This window comes from Phlebotomus papatasi, chromosome 3, assembly GCF_024763615.1.
Source record: "Phlebotomus papatasi isolate M1 chromosome 3, Ppap_2.1, whole genome shotgun sequence".
Classification (NCBI taxonomy): domain Eukaryota; kingdom Metazoa; phylum Arthropoda; class Insecta; order Diptera; family Psychodidae; genus Phlebotomus; species Phlebotomus papatasi.
Window position 1 is genome coordinate 21,031,179 of NC_077224.1, and position 18,506 is coordinate 21,049,684.

General features: G+C 33.8%; 2 protein-coding genes across 3 annotated transcripts in view; one reads left to right on the forward strand and one right to left on the reverse strand.

The window, feature by feature from the left end:
- The window catches only part of LOC129808107 (acyl-CoA-binding protein), a 41,792-nt gene extending 33,897 nt beyond the window's left edge, over positions 1-7,895 (forward strand). The window contains exon 2 of the mRNA XM_055857824.1: positions 6,576-7,895. Coding sequence (XP_055713799.1) covers positions 6,589-7,596 — 1,008 coding nt within the window. The 5' untranslated portion in view covers positions 6,576-6,588 and the 3' untranslated portion in view covers positions 7,597-7,895. The remainder of the gene's footprint in view (positions 1-6,575) is intronic.
- On the reverse strand, positions 1,433-13,913 carry LOC129808110 (uncharacterized). 2 transcript variants are annotated; one of them, XM_055857827.1, is made up of 4 exons: positions 13,831-13,913; positions 12,097-12,273; positions 1,960-2,148; positions 1,433-1,883 (listed from the first exon to the last, which is right to left on the reverse strand). In XM_055857827.1, the coding sequence occupies exons 2-4, from the start codon at positions 12,211-12,213 to the stop codon at positions 1,686-1,688; spliced, it is 504 nt and encodes a 167-aa protein (XP_055713802.1). In that variant the 5' UTR covers positions 12,214-12,273; positions 13,831-13,913; the 3' UTR covers positions 1,433-1,685. The 2 variants fall into 2 exon arrangements, with proteins under 2 accessions (XP_055713802.1, XP_055713803.1); XM_055857828.1 differs by lacking the exon at positions 13,831-13,913 and adding an exon at positions 13,250-13,819.
- Positions 13,914-18,506: the final 4,593 nt, after the last annotated feature.

Here is an 18,506-nt window from a genome sequence, read left to right on the forward strand (position 1 = left end):
TGTAGAGCAGTAAATTTCCTATAAGAATATGCTCATTATAACGGCGTTATCACACTTGCACATTAAAATTTTAATGTGATTCACATTAATTGTCGCTTGTGAGCGTCCAAATATGTTATTTGTGTCTTTGAGTCACTTAATGTTTGGGGTTTTTCTATTTATTTGATAAAGAAGTCAAAAATTGAGTTTTTGACAGAATTTTGACGTTTCTACTTACAGCTGTGCAGACAATTTTCTTCAAAAATGCAATTTTTGACGAAAATTGCTCCCAATGTGTAGAGGCCATAAAGCATAAATATTTTTCACATTAAAAAATTAAAGAGAAAATCGCATTAATTTTTCGCATTAATGCCAGAAAACAATTTATATCAAATTTTGCGGACCAAGTCTACCTTTTTATCAACAAATAGATCAAATTTTGAATATAAAAAGATTCAAACACACAAATTACACATTTGGACTCTCACCAGCGACAATTAATGTGAGTCATATTAAAATTTTAATGTGCAAGTGTGATAACACAGTAAAACGTTTAAGTTTTCTCAGAGCTCGTGAAAGAATTAAATATGCGTTTTGACAATTTTTGCCCCAGTCTCCCTTACTGTACATAGATTTCAACAATGGAGTCAAAAGAGATTATAAGAATACTGCTTCTATAGCGCTTTACTTAGAGAATTCTACGTCACTATATCAAGAAGAAAGTAGGGGCTAGGCTTGCCTTTAACACAGTTATCCCGAAAACGTCTAGTTGCTATCTCTCACCGTTTCGGTTTTCTCTTGCTTTGATTAATGGACTCACAAACAAAACAGTACCAAAACAAAGATCGCGACGTCATTCTTCTGAAAATTTAAGATTCGCAAAATTCAACTAAGAAATTAAATCGGTTAGGGATAGGGGTGAAGGAAAACATAATTCAAAATTAATGAATTATATATTGCCATCTCTTTGAGTTGGAGCTATAAAAATTTTCTATAATTAGATCTATCGGATCACATTCTTTAATCAACATCTGGAAGTTATTAAAATTTCCTATGTGCCCAAATTTAGGGCTTTGACAGAAAAAAAGGTTTTTGAAAAAATTGCTGAGAATGATTTATTAAAAAAAAATGATCACCTTTTCTTTAAAGAGTATTTTAAGAATTTGTAGAATAGAAATAATAGTGAACTGTGGAAAATTTTTCCTGATGACAATAACGTATGTAGAAAAAGGGTAACACTGAGGAGCACAATAGGCTTTCAACCAGATGAACGATTGGATATGAACTGAATGATCATGATCGTACTTTAAAACAGAAAAATGTGTGTTCATTTTGATGATTATTTATAAATTTCCCCGCTTTAATGGCGCAAACCAAAAGAAATAGTGCGTTGACGCTTCTGGACGCTATAGTAACAAAAAAAGATGCCTTCCGACAGATTATATCAAAATTATTTGGTGTAGGAGAATTAGTATATTTTTCTTTGACATCAAATACAGTGCAAATGCTAGTAATGGCTTTTACACATTTTGGAAATATTTCACACATTGAAGAGAAAAGAGGGGGACAATATGTTAAATACATAGAGATACAAAAAAATATGACATAACAAAAATATACAAAAAAAAAATAGATAAATGAAAATATAGCATTGTTTTCTGTGGAAGCGTCTCTCTGGAGAGTCAATAATCTCCCAGCTGAGTATTTTATATGCCTCTGTAAGATCTCTGGGCCAAGAAGGCACTCAGGAGGTAAAGTCCGGAAACTACCAGACCAATTACTGAAGCTGCCATATACCAGTCGTAAATGCTAGATCTCGAAGATGTTTTGTTGACAACTTCCACGAGAAATGCAATAGATGCGGCCAGATAGAGAATGAAGGCAACGGTATGGTAGATGAGTTCCTGAAAAAATAAAAACAAAAGTATAATCAATTGATGGTCTTTGTTATTTAAAGGAGGGGTGGGGGGGGGGGCTTACATAAATCGTTTTAGAAATAATTCCTCCAGTACTGAGAGATATCAGGCAAGACAGTAGGAGGCAGAAGGTGCCTATGAGAAATGCTACGGCTATGGTGAAGAAGAAGAGTTCACTGGCAGATACGGAGACGAGATAGTTGAATCGCCTAATGTAGTAGCCCAGAATTCCTACCACAAGTGCTCCAAGGAGCTGAAAAGATAAAAAAAATCGTGTTTAGGTTCAGGTTGTAATATAATACTATAAGGATGTAACCTAGTGTTTTCGTATCTAGGTTCTTTGGGTTTCAGATCAGAATCGATCCGATCTACCAAGTCCAATCGGTGAAGACCATCCGTACGTAAGTGGTATTCAGACTAGAAATTTAGTTCAGTTCCCGAAAGTCTGGATTTCCTAAACAACGAGTAATTGTATTGTTTTTTTTTTTGAAGATATAACTAAATCAATTACTATACAATAAATAAGCAATAATTCTGGCACAACATTCCATGAAGGAACAAGGCCTTCCCGCAAGGGGATTTCTAGTTGTCAGTCTCATGACCGTGGAATCAAGTCCAGTGAAGCTCACTGGATGCAATTCGAACACCTTTAACGTCAGAAAAATTCCTGGTGACCTAAAGGGGATTCGAACCCGGGACACTTGCATCATAGAGCGAATGCTCTACCACTTGACCCATTATAACCAATAACTAAGTTAAAATTTTATCAAAAATATTATTTACTGAGAAATTACAGCAGTTATACCATATAGTTAAATCTTATACCCCTATAGACACACTTACGACTTAAGCCGAGAGATGACTTAGTGGAAAATTATGGAAATGAAGTTTAACCACTATTTCAAATATAATTATACTAAGTCGTCTCTCGGCTAATCGTCAGATCTGTCAAGGCCCTTAAGTTTGAAGTGCGTAATAAATGCCGTAGAAGATAATATTTTCGAATGCGAAAGATTTAGTTTGTATTTTTATCTATAGGGCATTACTTGAAACTCATAACTAAATTTAATTTACTTTGAAGTCAATTTGAGCTCTTTTGACTTGTAGCATGGTATAAGGGCTTCAGACTGGAGACTTATGGCTAAGACTTAACACTTAAGTTATAGTATGAAGAGATCGGGTTGTGGCTAAGCTCTAAAATTTGGAGACTCAGTTAAGTCCTCATTGAAATGAAGGTTTAGTGCTTTGTTAGTGGCTTATGGATGATTTACGCACCCTTGAAGTGACACAGTGAAACATAAAATCGGTCATCACAGAGATGAAAAAAGAGTTATACGTGTATTCAGGTAGCGTTTTATGATGTTTTGAGCCAGATACTGAGGTACAGTAGACTCTCTCTCAAATGGGCATTTGGGGCAAAATGTCATCCGGTTTATCGATAGATTTGGGCGTCAAAGCCTTTGTAAATTCCACAAAAAGCGCTCAATTATAAAGAATCACGATAAAATGGGAAGAACTACAGTGAATTTGAGCAAATTAGCTTAATAATTAAACGTGAAAATTGTCAACAAGATTTTTCGCCCGATTGAAAAAGAGCCAATTGAGCGAGAGTCTACTGTACCAAAAAATCAGAAAATTAAACTTCTCCACCATTACTCGAAATAGAAATAACGTTACTTTGTTTATATTTTCGGAAAATGCCATTTGACAGCCCGTCAGATTCCAATGTTGTCAGAATCTAAGCACTAAGTCTCAATTTAAGTCTGAATGGGCTAATCCATCTCAAGATGACCATAGGGGTACCCTTCATGGTCTCAGATGTTTTTGAATTTTACATATGTTGAAATACACGATAAAATAATATACCGCTATTTTTTTTTCGCCCAAAAAAATTTCTGGCCGGAGATACATGGCGCCAAAGATGGCGTCTCGCGCTTCATTCGTCAATTGAGATTTTTGGCAATTCAAAATGCTCTATCTCGCGAACGGGTTGAGATTTCTTCTTACTCTTTTTTTTATTTGAAAGATAATTTTATACTCCTTTTTTTATACTCTTTACTCTTACTCTCGTTTTCGTATTATCTACTCAAATTTTTTTTGCAACGGTATTTTGAATTTTTTTTTTTGAAAAAATTTAAAAATTAATTTTTCTCAAAAACCCCATTCTCAAAAATTTTATTTTTTTTTACTGTTGATCAGTAACATTGAGTACAACATTCCCTGAAAAGGCGAGCTTCCACTTTTGCGCTTATTTTTTTTAAATATTCAAAATTTTACAAGATTTTCAAAAAAAAATCTAAGTTAAACTCAAAATTTTGAGTTCAATATTTCAGGTAATACAGTACTCCACAATACTTACAAACAGTTAAAAAATCGAAATTTTTCGATCTCCCGTTTTTGAAAAAAAGTTTTTTTTTTGATTTTCAAATAAAAATGCTTTTTATTGACAAAAATAAAGCTTTGATAAAGCTCGAACCTGTGTTTGAAGACAACATTAGTAGTAAAGAACCTAGTTCGAATCTACAGAACTCGAATCCATTATGAAATTCTGATATTGTGAAGTTATCCCATATCCAGTTTGAGTTTGAACTTGGATTGATTGGTTGCTGAATGTTATTAGGAGTGATTCCTTCATAATCACACCTATTTTAGTATGAAGAAGGTGTATAGTTATAAGAGATACCTGATATAAGAGACGAAGAAGGTCGAAGTATAAGAGATACCTGAAGACTAGCCACACCATTGAAAACCTGTTACGAACTACTAATTTCATAAAGTTATTCCTAAACCTAAGGTATTTGGTTTCTATATATGGGCCAATCCATCTCAAAACGATCAAGTTTTTGAAAAAATTTTTTTTTTTTGAGTTTTAAATAAAAATGTCGACAAAAATAAAAAATATAAACACATGTACTAATTATGTTTTTTTGTTTTCTTTTATCGAAAGGGGTCCATTTTTGGTCTTAGATGATTTTTTGGCTGTTTATAAGTATTTGGAGTACATATGTTGAACTCAAAATTTTGAGTACACAAATATTTTTAAAAAAAAGTAAGTGCAAAATGGAAGCTCGCCTTTTCAAATAGTACTATACTGATCAACAGTAAAAAAATCAAAATTTTTGAGAATGGGGTTTTTGAGAAAAATTAATTTTTAATTTTTTTCAATTTTTTTTTTTTTTTAAGCGCAAAATCAAGTATATCGTTTTAAAGAAAAAAATCTTTCAAATAAAAAAAAGAGTAAGAAGAAATCTCAACCCGTTCCCGAAATAGAGCATTTTAAAATATTTGCTAAAAATCGCAATTGAGGAATGAAGCGCGAGGCGCCATCTTTGACGCCATGTATCTCCGGCCAGGATTTTTTTTCGGACGAAAAAAAAAATAGGGGTATATTATTTTATCGTGTACTTTAACATATGTAAAATTCAGAAACATCTAAGACCATGAAGGGTACCCCTATGGTCGTCTTGAGATGGATTGGCCCATATAGATTTGGAATGAAAAGGACCAAGTTCGGAACTGCTTTTCCAAAAACCAGTTAGGAAATCCTGATACTACGAACCCATATGAATTCAGTCTGAACTGAGATGTGTTTGTTGCATATTGCTTTGGAATAAAAGCATAACTTCGGAATTTCGGAACCACATAACTTGAATCCTTTATGAAATCGTGATACTGTGAAGACATCGTGAATCAAGTTTGAACTAAGATATGTTGTGTGCTATATATAACTTTGGAGTGAAATGGACCCAAATCAAAACAACATCATTCGAATATATTTCGAACTACTAAAATCATAAAGTTATCCCGAACCCAATCAGGACCTAAGGTACATTTATTCCTGGTATATTGATTTGGAATAAAAATGTCCTCTTATAATTCGAATCCATTATGAAATCCTTGTACTACGAACCCATATGAATCCAGTTTAAACTAGGGCGTGTTTGTTGCATATTGCTTTGGAATGAAAGGAACCTACTTTGAAACCACATAACTTGAACCCTTTACGAAATCGGGATACTGTGAAGACATCGTAAATCCAGTTTGAACTAAGATATGTTGTGTGCTGAATGTTATTTTGGAATGAAATGGACCTAGTTTGAAACAACATCATTCGAATATATTTCGAACTACTAAAATCGTATAGTTATCCAGAACCCAATCGGGAACTAAGGTACATTTATTCCTGGTATATAGATTTTGAATGAAAAGGACCTCAATTCGAATCAATTATGAAATCCTGATACTACGAACGCATATGATTCCAGTCTGAACTAGGGAGTGTTTGTTGCATATTGCTTTGGAATGAAAGGAACCTACTTCGGAACTACACAACTCGAACCCATTATGAAATACTGATACTACCAAGATATCCAGAATCCAATTCGAACTAAGAAAAAGACCTAGTTCAGAACCACATTACCCAAATTCATTATGAAATCTTAATACTGAGAAGTCATCCGAAACCCAATTTGAAGAATTGCATGTTGTGTTGCTGTATATAACTTTGGAATGGAAAGGACCTAGTTCAGACTCATATATGAAGATCACGTCATTGAAAGCTTAATAAATCCTGAGAACTAATGTATGACGAATCAAGATCCTGTGATGTAATATCGAACCTATCACGAACTAAGGTATCTTAGATTCTAGCATGACATTTTTCTAAAAATTCTTTTACAGGATTAGATGCAGTATGCCTAGGTTCCAGGATGATCTACTTAGTGAAGTCATATCGGACTGTTTCACAGCATTTAGTCTGCCTGAGAAAGTAAAGTCAATACATATAAGGGATATATGGTTGGAAAAGTCAGATGATTGGGAATCATCACCAGGGATCCCTTGGCGTCAGTATGGGTATAGAACCAAAGGAGAAGTGGCATCTGATCCACTGGCTATAAGGTCAATTGAGAAGTTTTGGGATAAGGTGAAAAGAGGCCAAAAGTCATATATTCCCAAATGTACTGGTCCTGGAGTGCAGATTTTGAAGCAGAAGAACAGGAAAAGGACAATGGATGTCTATGGATATCCTTGTACAGCTGCCTTTCAGGAGGCATGCTTTGCAATACCTCTGCTTAAGGGGTATCGTGAGTTAAATACCACGTTTGGGTACAGATATAAAGAGTACAATAGCGGGAATCGAAGGACGTTTTGTCGTTTCCAGAGATACAGCCATATTACCTGCTTTGACTACAAGTCTTTCGATAAGACTCTTCCTGATTGGTTGGTAACCGTGGCATTTGACGTTTTGGCTTCCAATATAAATTGGACAAAATATCAAGGTCGGAAAGATCAGTACGCAGACAGGCTGTACAAGGCTTGGAAGAGACTAATTGACTATTTTCTGATAACACCAGTGCAATTCCGCAATGGTACTCGATACAAGAAGCATAGGGGTGATGGAAGTGGCAGCCACTTTACCGAGATGATCTATACCATTGTCAACTACATTGTTACGCAGTATTGCGTCCGTTTTCAGGATATTAAGGTTCTAGAACATGTGGTTTTGGCAGATGAATCCTTAATTGCAACTTCCAGTCCACTTGATATCAGTGTTCTGATTGCGACAGCCGGAAAATTTGACATGGTCATAAATCTTGACCACATTCAAGTTAGTGATAGAATTGATGGGATTTACTTCATGGGAGACATCATTGATAAGTGGTATAAGCCAAAATTTGATGAATATTATATTGCGTACTAATGACAGGGTACATTAAGGATTTACGATCTAGTCTTGACGAACTAGTCTTGAACATTCCAGCTAAACTTTTTTTAAAAAGATTTTTAAATGGTCGATTTTCTAAGGGAACATTTTTCGATTTCTACATTTTTGAGTTTCTAAAGTTTCAAATGAATTCCAAAAGTGATATAATTAAGTTTAAACATTTGACGAAGTATTAAAGAGAGTGCCAAGTTTTTCTGTGATTTGGAAAAATTCATAATGAAATGAGAATGACTTTTTACAGCTTAAACATGAAATACAGGAATTTTTCATAGAAATGCGTGTTTTTATTTAATGAGTTACAGCCTATAAATTTTGCAAAATAAGTCCTACTGTGACAGAAAAACGGGGGTGCGATTAACATTTTTTCCTCATAACTTTAACACTTTTCAGGTCTAAAAATATATCAACATTTTTTAATGTTAATTTTACACCTTTATGAGGGTAAAATTAACATGAAAAAGGGCAACTTTAACCCCTAATACAACTAAAAAGCATAATTTTTACACCGATTTCGGATCAAAACTGCAGGGTAAAACAAACATTTCCGGAATGTTATTTTAACTTTGTCGGATTTCTCTCACTGTAAGTAAAAATTGAGTCTTTTATGATCTTAAATTGTTTATACATTTTAGCCGATAAAAATGCCAGTGGAAAAAACGATTTGAGAGACAGTCTTTCCATCATCAATAATATCCTGATTTTAATTCAATTAACCTTTTTGTGTAATTTTTAAAGGTTAGGGTCAATGTGCGAAATTTCGGGATAGTTGCATGCAAGGGCCAAAGTCTCAAGTTTAAAATGTAATTTTTTTTAATACCAGTTGATTTTTTGTTATTTATTTTTAAAGGAGTGTTGCTTGGAACCTTGTAGACAGTTTGTCGTATTTATTTTCTCTAAAATCATTCTTAATGCATTTTGAACTGCATAAAAATGTAGACATAGCATTGGTGGTCTATTCCGGCCACCTTCATTCTCAATTCTCCGGAATTCTTCCAATGTCTTTTTCAGATCATCTTTCTCGTTGAAGCGATATTTTTTGCATGGTATAATCTCTGGAGTATGCAAAAACTAAAAATTCATAGAAATTCGACGTACAAAAAATGTGGTCGGAATTGTATAAGCTGACCGGAATTTGGTACACTTACCTTATCAAATAATTAAAGGTTTAATAATTTAAGATTTTTGGACGTATACCGGTTTAAAAATTAGAAAAAAAAAATAGTGAATAGTTTCCGGTCTTAGATCTCAAATTTTCTCCTGGGCTACCTCCAAAACATTACCGAAAATGAAAACATATCATTGGAAAAAAACTTTAAAAAGCATAGGTTTGTGTGGCAAAGAGGAGGGTGGGGAAAAAGGAGAGTAGATTTCCTTAGACAATATAGATTTATGTGGGGGTCGCCGAAGTTTGGAAGTCGATATATTTTTCCGTTTAGCTTCCAGATCCACATAAGTCCAATAATAAAAAATCTAGAACAATAATTACACTATGCAACAAATTGACAACTTTTTTTTTGGCACACGGAACTCACATGGTACGTTTGGTAGTCGAGTCTCCTGATCAAGAATCTGAGGCCCAATTTTTGAAACTCTCACTCGCACCCGCGAGCTCTTTAGTGGCCGAGAGAAATCCACTCGCACACCCCGCAGATTCGAATCCTTCTGTAACGACTTCTTTATAACATAAAGCACTCGTTGCACGTACAGTGCTGTCTCGCTATATGCACAGTTTAGGTACTTTTTTTGACAGTTCTCTCTCTGAATATGCACAACTTTTTTTGAAATTCCCAACGGTTTTTTTCTTTCTTTTAATAAATTATCATTTTTTTATTGTTCTAGAATTTCCCGTGTTATTTTAAATATAATATGAAACAGAAAAAATAAAATTAAGAAAATTAAAAACAAGAAAAATTAGTTACGAAGAAAATAATTTTCTTTATTACTTTGTCAAAATGTAAACAAATTGATTTTGAATGCAACCGACACAAAAGCTGTGCATATAGAGAGTGTGCATATAGAGAGACAGCACTGTACTCAAGAATTTCCGAGGTGTGCGAGTCAATTTCTCTCGGCCACTAAAGAGCTCGCGGGTGCGAGTGAGAATTTCAAAAATTGGGCCTCTGTTCTTGGTCACAATTTTCATACGTCACAATTTTCTTTAATAATTTTTTTTGTTCTTGCTGTTTTGTCTCAAATTATCAATTATTCCACCGGTTCTAATGTACAGAACTTAATAAATGGACATCTGTTGGAAAGGTAAGAAGTTGTGCTTCACCTTGAAAATGATTTGATATTTAAAAAAAAAAAAATTCTTGGGGGCAGAAAAACAAAATCTAACTAAAATTTCTCAAAAATGACCTAAGAAAGCAACTTTTGAAAAATCATATAAACTAAACTAAACTAAATATTAATGCACTCTCTTCAGCACACAATAAACTCCACTTAGGACTACATTTTTGTCATAGAAGACATCCTGCTCCGATACTTCTAAATGGCTTATTTTTTTATTTCATATATTTTATGTTTTTACGTATATTTTACGTTTCGATGAGGACTTTCAGATAAAAGTTCACAAAGTCACCAGAGGTGGCGCTGCGATAGCGTCAAAATTCAAACTCATTTTCCTCAAAAAAGTCATTGCGCATTTTGATCAAATTTTAGGGTGTTGTAGTCTAGACTGTGGCGTTTCCGAAATGTGGCGTGGGGTCGTTGTGGTTACAATAGAACCGAAGATATGAAGGGGTCAAAGTTCCTGAAATTCAGAACCTCCTTCGGTTCTAAATATTTGACTGATTTTAATGAGTGAGGGCGCAAATTGCCGAGCAATTGAGAAGATAAAATTTTGGAGCAAAATTATAGAGGAGATTTTAGTCTACACAGAAGAAAATATTTTGTAAAAATGTTCGTAAATGTTTGTGAATTCCTATGGGGGAGTTACGAAATGCTCGTGAATCGTATAACCCACAAACAAGTTCGTAAAAGTTTGTACTATTTTCACAAACATTGTTCGTAACATGATCACTTGACGAGCAGTTTTTGTACTTTTACAAACATTTGTTCGTAAATGTTCGTAAACACACAAAAAAATGTTCGTAAAATGTTGTCAATTGTTCGTAAATGTTTGTTTTCCTGTCGAACATTTTACGAACATTTACGAACAAGTGTTTGTAAAAGTATAAAAATGATCGTCAAATGATCATGTTACGAACAATGTTTGTGAAAAAAGTACAAACTTTTACGAACTTGTTTGTGGGTTATAGGATTCACGAGCATTTCGTAACTCTCCCATAAGAATTCACAAACATTTACGAACATTTTTACAAAATATTTTTTTTCTGTGTATATTTCACTATCATCTAATCTGTCAGTTCATTTATATCCTAGATAAAGGAAGAGTACCCCGGATCGGAATGTTAAAAGACATGCTCCATATTTAGTTGAAAATATAATCCACAAAAACATTATTTGGTATTTTTATGTATGCTAATTGATACATTAGTGATCCCTTTAACTATATCTGTGCTTTTCAATTTTTAATTTTTACAATAAATTAATTAAAAAATATGTGTAATTGCAAACTTGCACTCTGTACCTTGGATCGTCAGGAATTCAATTAAGTGTCTCAGGGAAAAATGGTTTTAAAAATTAAATCTGAGTTAATGCACTGTATTCTTGTGTGAATTAAATGGTAAAAAGTAGCTAATAATTTTTAAAAAATCATTTAATTTGGAGCAACAATGTGGTATTAACCTGACGATCCGAGGAACACTGCCGATCGCTGGTACTCTTCGCTTATTTTTGATTTAAATAAAAGGTTTGCAATTTATCAGAAATTTGATTCCAATTTGATGTATAATATCTCTCATCTTTAGTTCCAAATCGAATTTACATGCAATCTGACTTTGCTCACCTAGAATAAACTTATCTAGGCTTTTATCACTAGCTTTTGATATGAATCAAAATCCATTATTATTTCTTAAAGAATGAAAAGTGCAAGTTTTAAAATTATTTCTGTGCAGATGCATTTTGAACAATTCGTATTGTATATTAAGCATGTGACTTCGGAAACTGGTCTAAACCTCTATTCTGAAGTCCGCTCTATACAGGTTTCTCAGACCTTTTTTATCATTCAATATTTAATATGAAAAGAAAATTTAAGTGAAGATTGGATTATTGAGGGCAAATTATAATCTGAAAAACCAATAAAACTGTATGCTATTTAGTATTTAGACGCCTTCAAGAACTGGACTAAACCTGTAGTCTGAAGACTGTTTTTAGGCCTGTGGTACCCTTCCCTTACTTTTAGTAAAAATGTTTGTAAGTTGGTTTTAAAAGGTGTTTCTTTCCCAATCTGAACATCTTTTTCCATATTCTATTTTAATGAACATCCTTTTCACAAACTTTTAACAAAAAAGTAACAAACTTCTTTAAAGGTAACTTATACCATTTAATTTAACGAGTTTAAAGATGCCTTACCAATTGTGCTAGTTTTAGCAATCCAGGAAAGGTCTTCATGTATCCCGTGTTGAGGAGTAGCGTCGAGGACCCACTGGTTGTTGTGGTTGTTCTTGTGATGGTGACGGAGTGCGACATATTGGATCTTGTCTTGGTTTTTTTTTTAAATGGCACAAAAGAAACTCAGTTGATTCGGATCTGGAATTAACGTGGTTGTGTGTGGTATTATAATAAGGCATATGGAATATTAATCACTAATTTATGCAACAACGCATTCAAATCTGTGAGGAATATAGCGATGGACAGCGAGATGATGGTTTAAAATGTGTGACCACTACGTCATTGTTTGATCATGACCCCTTTTTCAGCATTTACTTAAGCATCGTGGAATTTCTGTTGAAGTTGTCTGCCTTCCAAAATTTGCGTATGGTATCCTCGGGAAGCAATGAGAGAGAATTGGTGAGGTTGTTTTGGCAATTTTGTGTGGAATTTCGTTGTTTGCTCAATAATGCTCGAGGAATTGCATCTGAGAGAGATGAAGGCAATTTAAAAATGAAAAATCATGATGCTTGTGGAAGCTTTGGGAAATTCGTGGGCGTTGCCTTATTGGATGATGCTTGGTTGTGTTAGCTTTGGATGAATTCTCTCAAAAATTTTCTTTGGGGGGAACCGAATCCCGATCGCGGGGCAGATTGTGACGAAGTCTTGTCCCAATTTCTTCCTTCACTTCACACGAGAGTTGAAAAAAGCGCGCGTCTGGCTAATTTTAGAATATCGTATCATCAATGAGAAGTTGTTCAGCGTTTGGAGATCTTTTTACACTCTTTGGATGGTTGATTTGTAAACCTAACTTCTTTTTTATTTTAATAACTATTATTATAGGAAGTGATTCATGGGATTTTTAAGGGCTTACGGAAGTGTATCATGTTTTATAGCTAAACAGTAATTGCAATTGGTAACTCGATAACATGCCATTCCTTTTGATAAGGTTTGTGGTATTTATTTGATGCAATATGATAAGAAACATTCCAAGAATTGCTTCTGAGAGTTGATAGAATTTATTTTAGAGAAAAATTGTACGGAATTTAAATTGAAATTGCTAAAAAAATTCCTCACAAATATCACTTCAATAAGCTAAATAGTTTGGGAATTCTTGAGAAGTTTTGTTGCTCACTTTTTGGTTTATTGTGATTTTTTTTAATGTAAAACTGGGAAGGTTTTTTTTTTTGTTAATGTTTTGCGGAGAAAAAACTGCGAAGAACACTTTCACTGTTGCACGATTGGCAATCAACTGGACGAATCGAACTAAAAGCGCGCGTTATGAGACGAGCACAAGAACACTCCTTCGTTTTTCCGCCGTTTTCACACAAAATAGAGGCTAACACATATATTCCCTCAAAACATCAATCTCTCGCACTCTGGTGTTGTGGGCAACAAGAAAAGAACATTAAATAAATACACTCACACCCATTATTTCGATATTTTATAGCCCACAGAGAAAAAAGTTAGTTGAGAATGAGAATGTCGCACACAATCTGATTGAGCTGTTTCTTTTTGGAGGGAATTTGCTGATTTCCTCCAAAAAAAAAAAATAACACAAACACTCAATTTTCAACTGAATTTGTTCTGAATCACACTTCTGAATTGTCGGTGACAACAATGACGTCACCGACAATTCTTATCAATCTCTGCCAGCGCAGTCAGACTAATTCAGCTAATGATCCTCTTTTTTATGCTGTAATTAATGCTATTTACCTGAGGAAAATGACAGAGAGTTCAGCAGACTTTGGAGTCAAAATACAAACTGATCGGCTGCTGACTTTGTCATTTAGCTCACGATCTCAAGCAAAGTGGCCGTGACACTCTTTCGCGAGACGCTTCGTGCAAAATGAATAAAGGAAGTTGCTCACCCTCCATCGAATGAGTCAGATGCTATAAATGGTGGTGTTTTCGTGGGTGAGGGAATATGGGTCAAATTCTCACGAGAGAGGGTAGGAAAATCTCACACCCAGGGGCTGGTCACTAGTACTTAATTAACTCTTGAGGAAAAAATTAAATTTCCACTTACCAGCGAGCGCAGTTAGCTAAACAAAAAAAAAAACAGCATTTTTAGCATATTTTTGTTGAGTCGATCAGCAAAAATATGCTGACCGGTCAGCAGTTCACGAACAAAAACTGCTAACCAAATATATGGAAATGGCACTGCCTCTGAATTGAGATTGAATTCCCCAAAAATCGTACTTTGAGACAATTAACTCTCAATCTTCACAATTTAATTGAGACTATTAATTTGGACAATTATGGCTCCGACACACCTTCAAGATCGGGATAATTTCATCAAATGAAAATTTGTGTCCTTTTTCTCAAGAGATTTGCTGAGTGTGTCCAATTCTTTCTGGCTTAAAATTGGACTGAACTAAACTTAACCCTCTATCAGGTAAGACCGTCTCCAAACGGTCATTCTATAAATCGCATTTACTGCGATAATATTACTTGTTTGAAGTTAAAATATCTACAGTATCCTCAGTTATAGTCTTACTAACTTATTTTCTGAAGCTGAACTCATTTTGACCTTTCGTTTGCTTACAATCTTCAGTTTTGTGTGACAGAATCAGAGAAAAAACGAAATTTCGTTTGCAAAATTTTTCGTTTTCAAGTGCAAAAAAAATTATTTTAAAGTAATCTAATTGCAGTAAAGGTTTTACTACCTGAAATATATGTTATTCTAGTTTGTATATTGCAATTGATGAATATGAAAAAAATAAAAGAATGACTAAGAAGGAAAAGGAAGACCGCATGGGGACGGTGTTATCGGTTCAGGGGTAAAATTTTCAAAAATTACCGATTTTTGTAATTTAATTGTTTTGGTTCTTGTAAATTTATATTCTTGTTTTGCAACATATTATGCCCAAAACACAATAACTTTTGTTCAGTAAATATGTTTTCGACATTTCAATGAGAGTGAGTGATATCTAGATCAAGTTATCTCGCTCATTCTCACGGGAAATTTTGAACACATGTTTATAAACAAAACTTATTGTGCGCTGGGCATTAATCATGGAAAACAATTGAAATGACACGAAGACTGCCCAGAATGAGTAAAACGGTCAATTTCCGCGAAATAAGTGAAATTGACAAAAAAAGACAGACTTTAACAGTGATGATAAATTCCCTAATTTCGACTTTTAATGCCCCAGATCGTGAAATAAGGCAAGAAAATAAGCAATGAATTTTAAAGTACATTCGATTTATAAAGGAAAGTGACGTTTTCATACGTTACCCGTGACCTATTCGTTAAAAATCAGTCTCATTGACACACCTTCAGCTTCATTAACGTCTAACTCTAAAAATTCTAAACGATTTTTTCATAAAAATTATCATTTTTTTAAGATAATTGCAGAACATTCATCCATAAAAAACGTTCAAAATTTCTTTATTTTACTATTTGTTCACTATTTTCAATAAAAATATTTCAGTCTTTTGATGTCTTAATAAACAGAAATGACCGTCTCCAGGCGGTCTACCTTTTCTCACCTGGCGCCCAAACGAAAAAAGATAATGAAGAACGGATGGTTTTTTTTGAGTTTATTTGACCATTAATTACTCTAGACAAAATTATTTTACTACATTGCGTATTAAAGAAAACACTGTTAGAGGGTTAATTTGGTGTGATGTTTAAAAGAATAAGAACAAGAGGAAGAGAACGAAAAAGTGGCATAGACTTATGCAGAATCTTTGAGAAAGAAAGATATGTGAATTTTGACTTAACGAATTACAGTGCTGTCTCTCTATATGCACACTCTCTATATGCACAGCTTTTGTGTCGGTTGCGTTCAAAATCAATTTGTTTACATTTTGACAAAGTAATAAAGAAAATTATTTTCTTGGTAACTAATTTTTCTTGTTTTTAATTTTCTTAATTTTATTTTTTCTGTCTCATATTATATTTAAAATAACACTGGAAATTCTAGAACAATAAAAAAATGATAATTTATTAAAAGAAAGAAAAAACCGTTGGGAATTTCAAAAAAAAGTTGTGCATATTCAGAGAGAGAACTGTCAAAAAAAGTACCCAAACTGTGCATATAGAGAGACAGCACTGTATTCCCAATTTGAAAGATGTACCGGAGCCATGGTTCCGGAAACTTCATGAAAGAAAATTTCATAAAGTCAAAATTCGCATTCCATTCTTTTTTCGATCTATTGCGTATGTCTATCTGACTCTTCGCACTCTTCTTATTCTTTTAAACATCATAAAAATAATTTAGCTCTAGCGAATTTGGAGTGCGAAAGAATGAGATATAAATATGCAAAACGTTTGAGAAAGAAAGATATGTGAATTTTGATTTCATTTCCTGATCTAAAGTGTGTGCCGGAGTTATTACAATCGAATTTAGCCAATTACAACCGATTTTGGGACAATTCAATCTCAATCCATGGTTTAAGTGGCCCCATTTGATATTTTTAGTTTTGAGCCCTGTATTTGCTACATCCTTCAGAAAATGGAGACATATCCTTCATTTACTTATCCGCATTTTAAGATGAATTTTACTAAGGAAATTTGACTTTTATGGCCTCTATACATTGGGAGCAATTTTTGTCAAAAATTGCTTTTTTGAAGGAAATTCCCTGCAGCGTTGTAGGGGGAAACGTCAAATTTCTGTCAAAAACGCAATTTTTGACGAAAATTGCTCCCAATGTGTAGACGCCTTTATGGATAAAACTAGATAAAAATACAGTAGACTCTCGCTTATCCGTGGAACGGGACCGAAATGTCACACGGATTTTGAGAGTGATACACATCAAAATGTTTGAAATCTAACGATTTTTTCGTTTGCATTGCAAATTTATAGAGTGAATTCTGATCTGACTGAATCGACATTCTCTCTAAACATGCGTACTGTCCAAAAAAGTTACAATGAGAAAGAATTAACAGTAGATAGAGCACATTTGCTTTAACAAAAAAACCCAAAACGGGGAAAATATGTCAACAAAATTTTTAAAATTCAACTGTCTCACGGATTTTTTTTATGTCACCCGGAAAAAGAGTCCACGGATAAGCGAGAGTCTACTGTATGTCCACATTGAAGAGTTTTTTCTACACAAGCGTAGGAGATTTGCTTCTTAATCATTTGATTTTTATTCAGTTATTATAGTTTATAAACGTAAAGTAACGTAGTTGATTCCATATAATTTCTTTTAAATTCTTAGTGATCATCCTTCTAATCCACCCCCTCTCATGGGAATTTGTTGCGTGGCGTCGTCTGGCTTCTCCACCCAGACGCAATAAATTTTCTCTTATGAACTCAAACAGTCCCTTCTGTAGAGAAAAATAAGAAAATAATCTCGCGAAATTGAGTAAGGGAATGCGAATGGGGAACTTTAAATGCTAAAGTTCGAATTACCTTGTGACTAAATATTCCTTGAAATTTACTTAATATACTTTAATCAATTTCAATTTATTCTTAAATGTAAGTTAATTATAGATCTTTGCGGGTATTTATTCTTTCTATTTTGTGATATAATTGGTTAAAAGGATAGGAAGTTATTCATTAGGGCGTTTCAACTAGGAAAAAAATTTTTTGGCACTATTCTCACGGTGCTGTATTTGATGAGACAAGAAAGTTTTTCTTCTACGACCATATGATCAGACGATGTTTAGAGGTGGCTGAGCGACCCTCTCTGTAGAACAAATTTCTGATTTTACTGGATTTTGCACTACAGAGAGGGTCGTTCAGCCACCTCTAAACGGCTTCTGATCATATGGTCGTAGAAGAAAAACTTTCTTGTCTTATCAAATGCAGCACCCTGAGAATAGTGCCAAAAATTTTTTTTCCTAGTTGAAACGCCGCCCTATTATTCATATATAATAGATTGAGCTTGTTTCTATGCGTCTTAACATAGAATTCACGCAAAACTTCTCTGCATCTTAAGAATCATAATAATCTTGATAAGATTGCAAAATTATTTAAAAGAATTCAAAGATACGAAGATTATTTATGTTTGACAAAATTTTGGATTTTGAGAAATTACTACGATTGCTTGCTCTTTTTACTGCTCGAACTCCACGAAAACAGCAAAATCTTTCTATGTAAATGTATGGGTAAAAATATATTTTTACCCCACAAAACTTCCACATTCTACCTCTTGGAGACTACTTTGAATTATTCTTAGAAACAGTTTTTCAAGGTCAAAGTGTGAAAAAGCTCTAATGAGCGTATTTCTCATCCGAATGGTATCATGTTTGGGGTCATTAGAAAGGTCTTTGAATTTCCAATAAAACTGAACCGGTATCAATCGGTTATGAACCGGTTCATGACCGATAATTAATTTTTATTTAAAATTTAATTATATTTTAATCTTGAGGTGTATTTTGGCGTATGTCATGAGTAACTTATAAATCAGTTCAGATTGGTTGTGAACCGATAATG

What these genes read in the sequence shown, in the direction of transcription:
- LOC129808110 (XM_055857827.1), bottom strand. Translation starts at nt 12,213, where the DNA reads ATGTCGCACTCCGTCACCATCACAAGAACAACCACAACAACCAGTGGG. An exon ending in TGCTAAAACTAGCACAATTG is followed by an intron (nt 2,149 to 12,096) that starts GTAAGGCATCTT and finishes TTATCTTTTCAG; the next exon opens with CTCCTTGGAGCACTTGTGGT. An exon ending in TTATTTCTAAAACGATTTAT is followed by an intron (nt 1,884 to 1,959) that starts GTAAGCCCCCCC and finishes TTATTTTTTCAG; the next exon opens with GAACTCATCTACCATACCGT.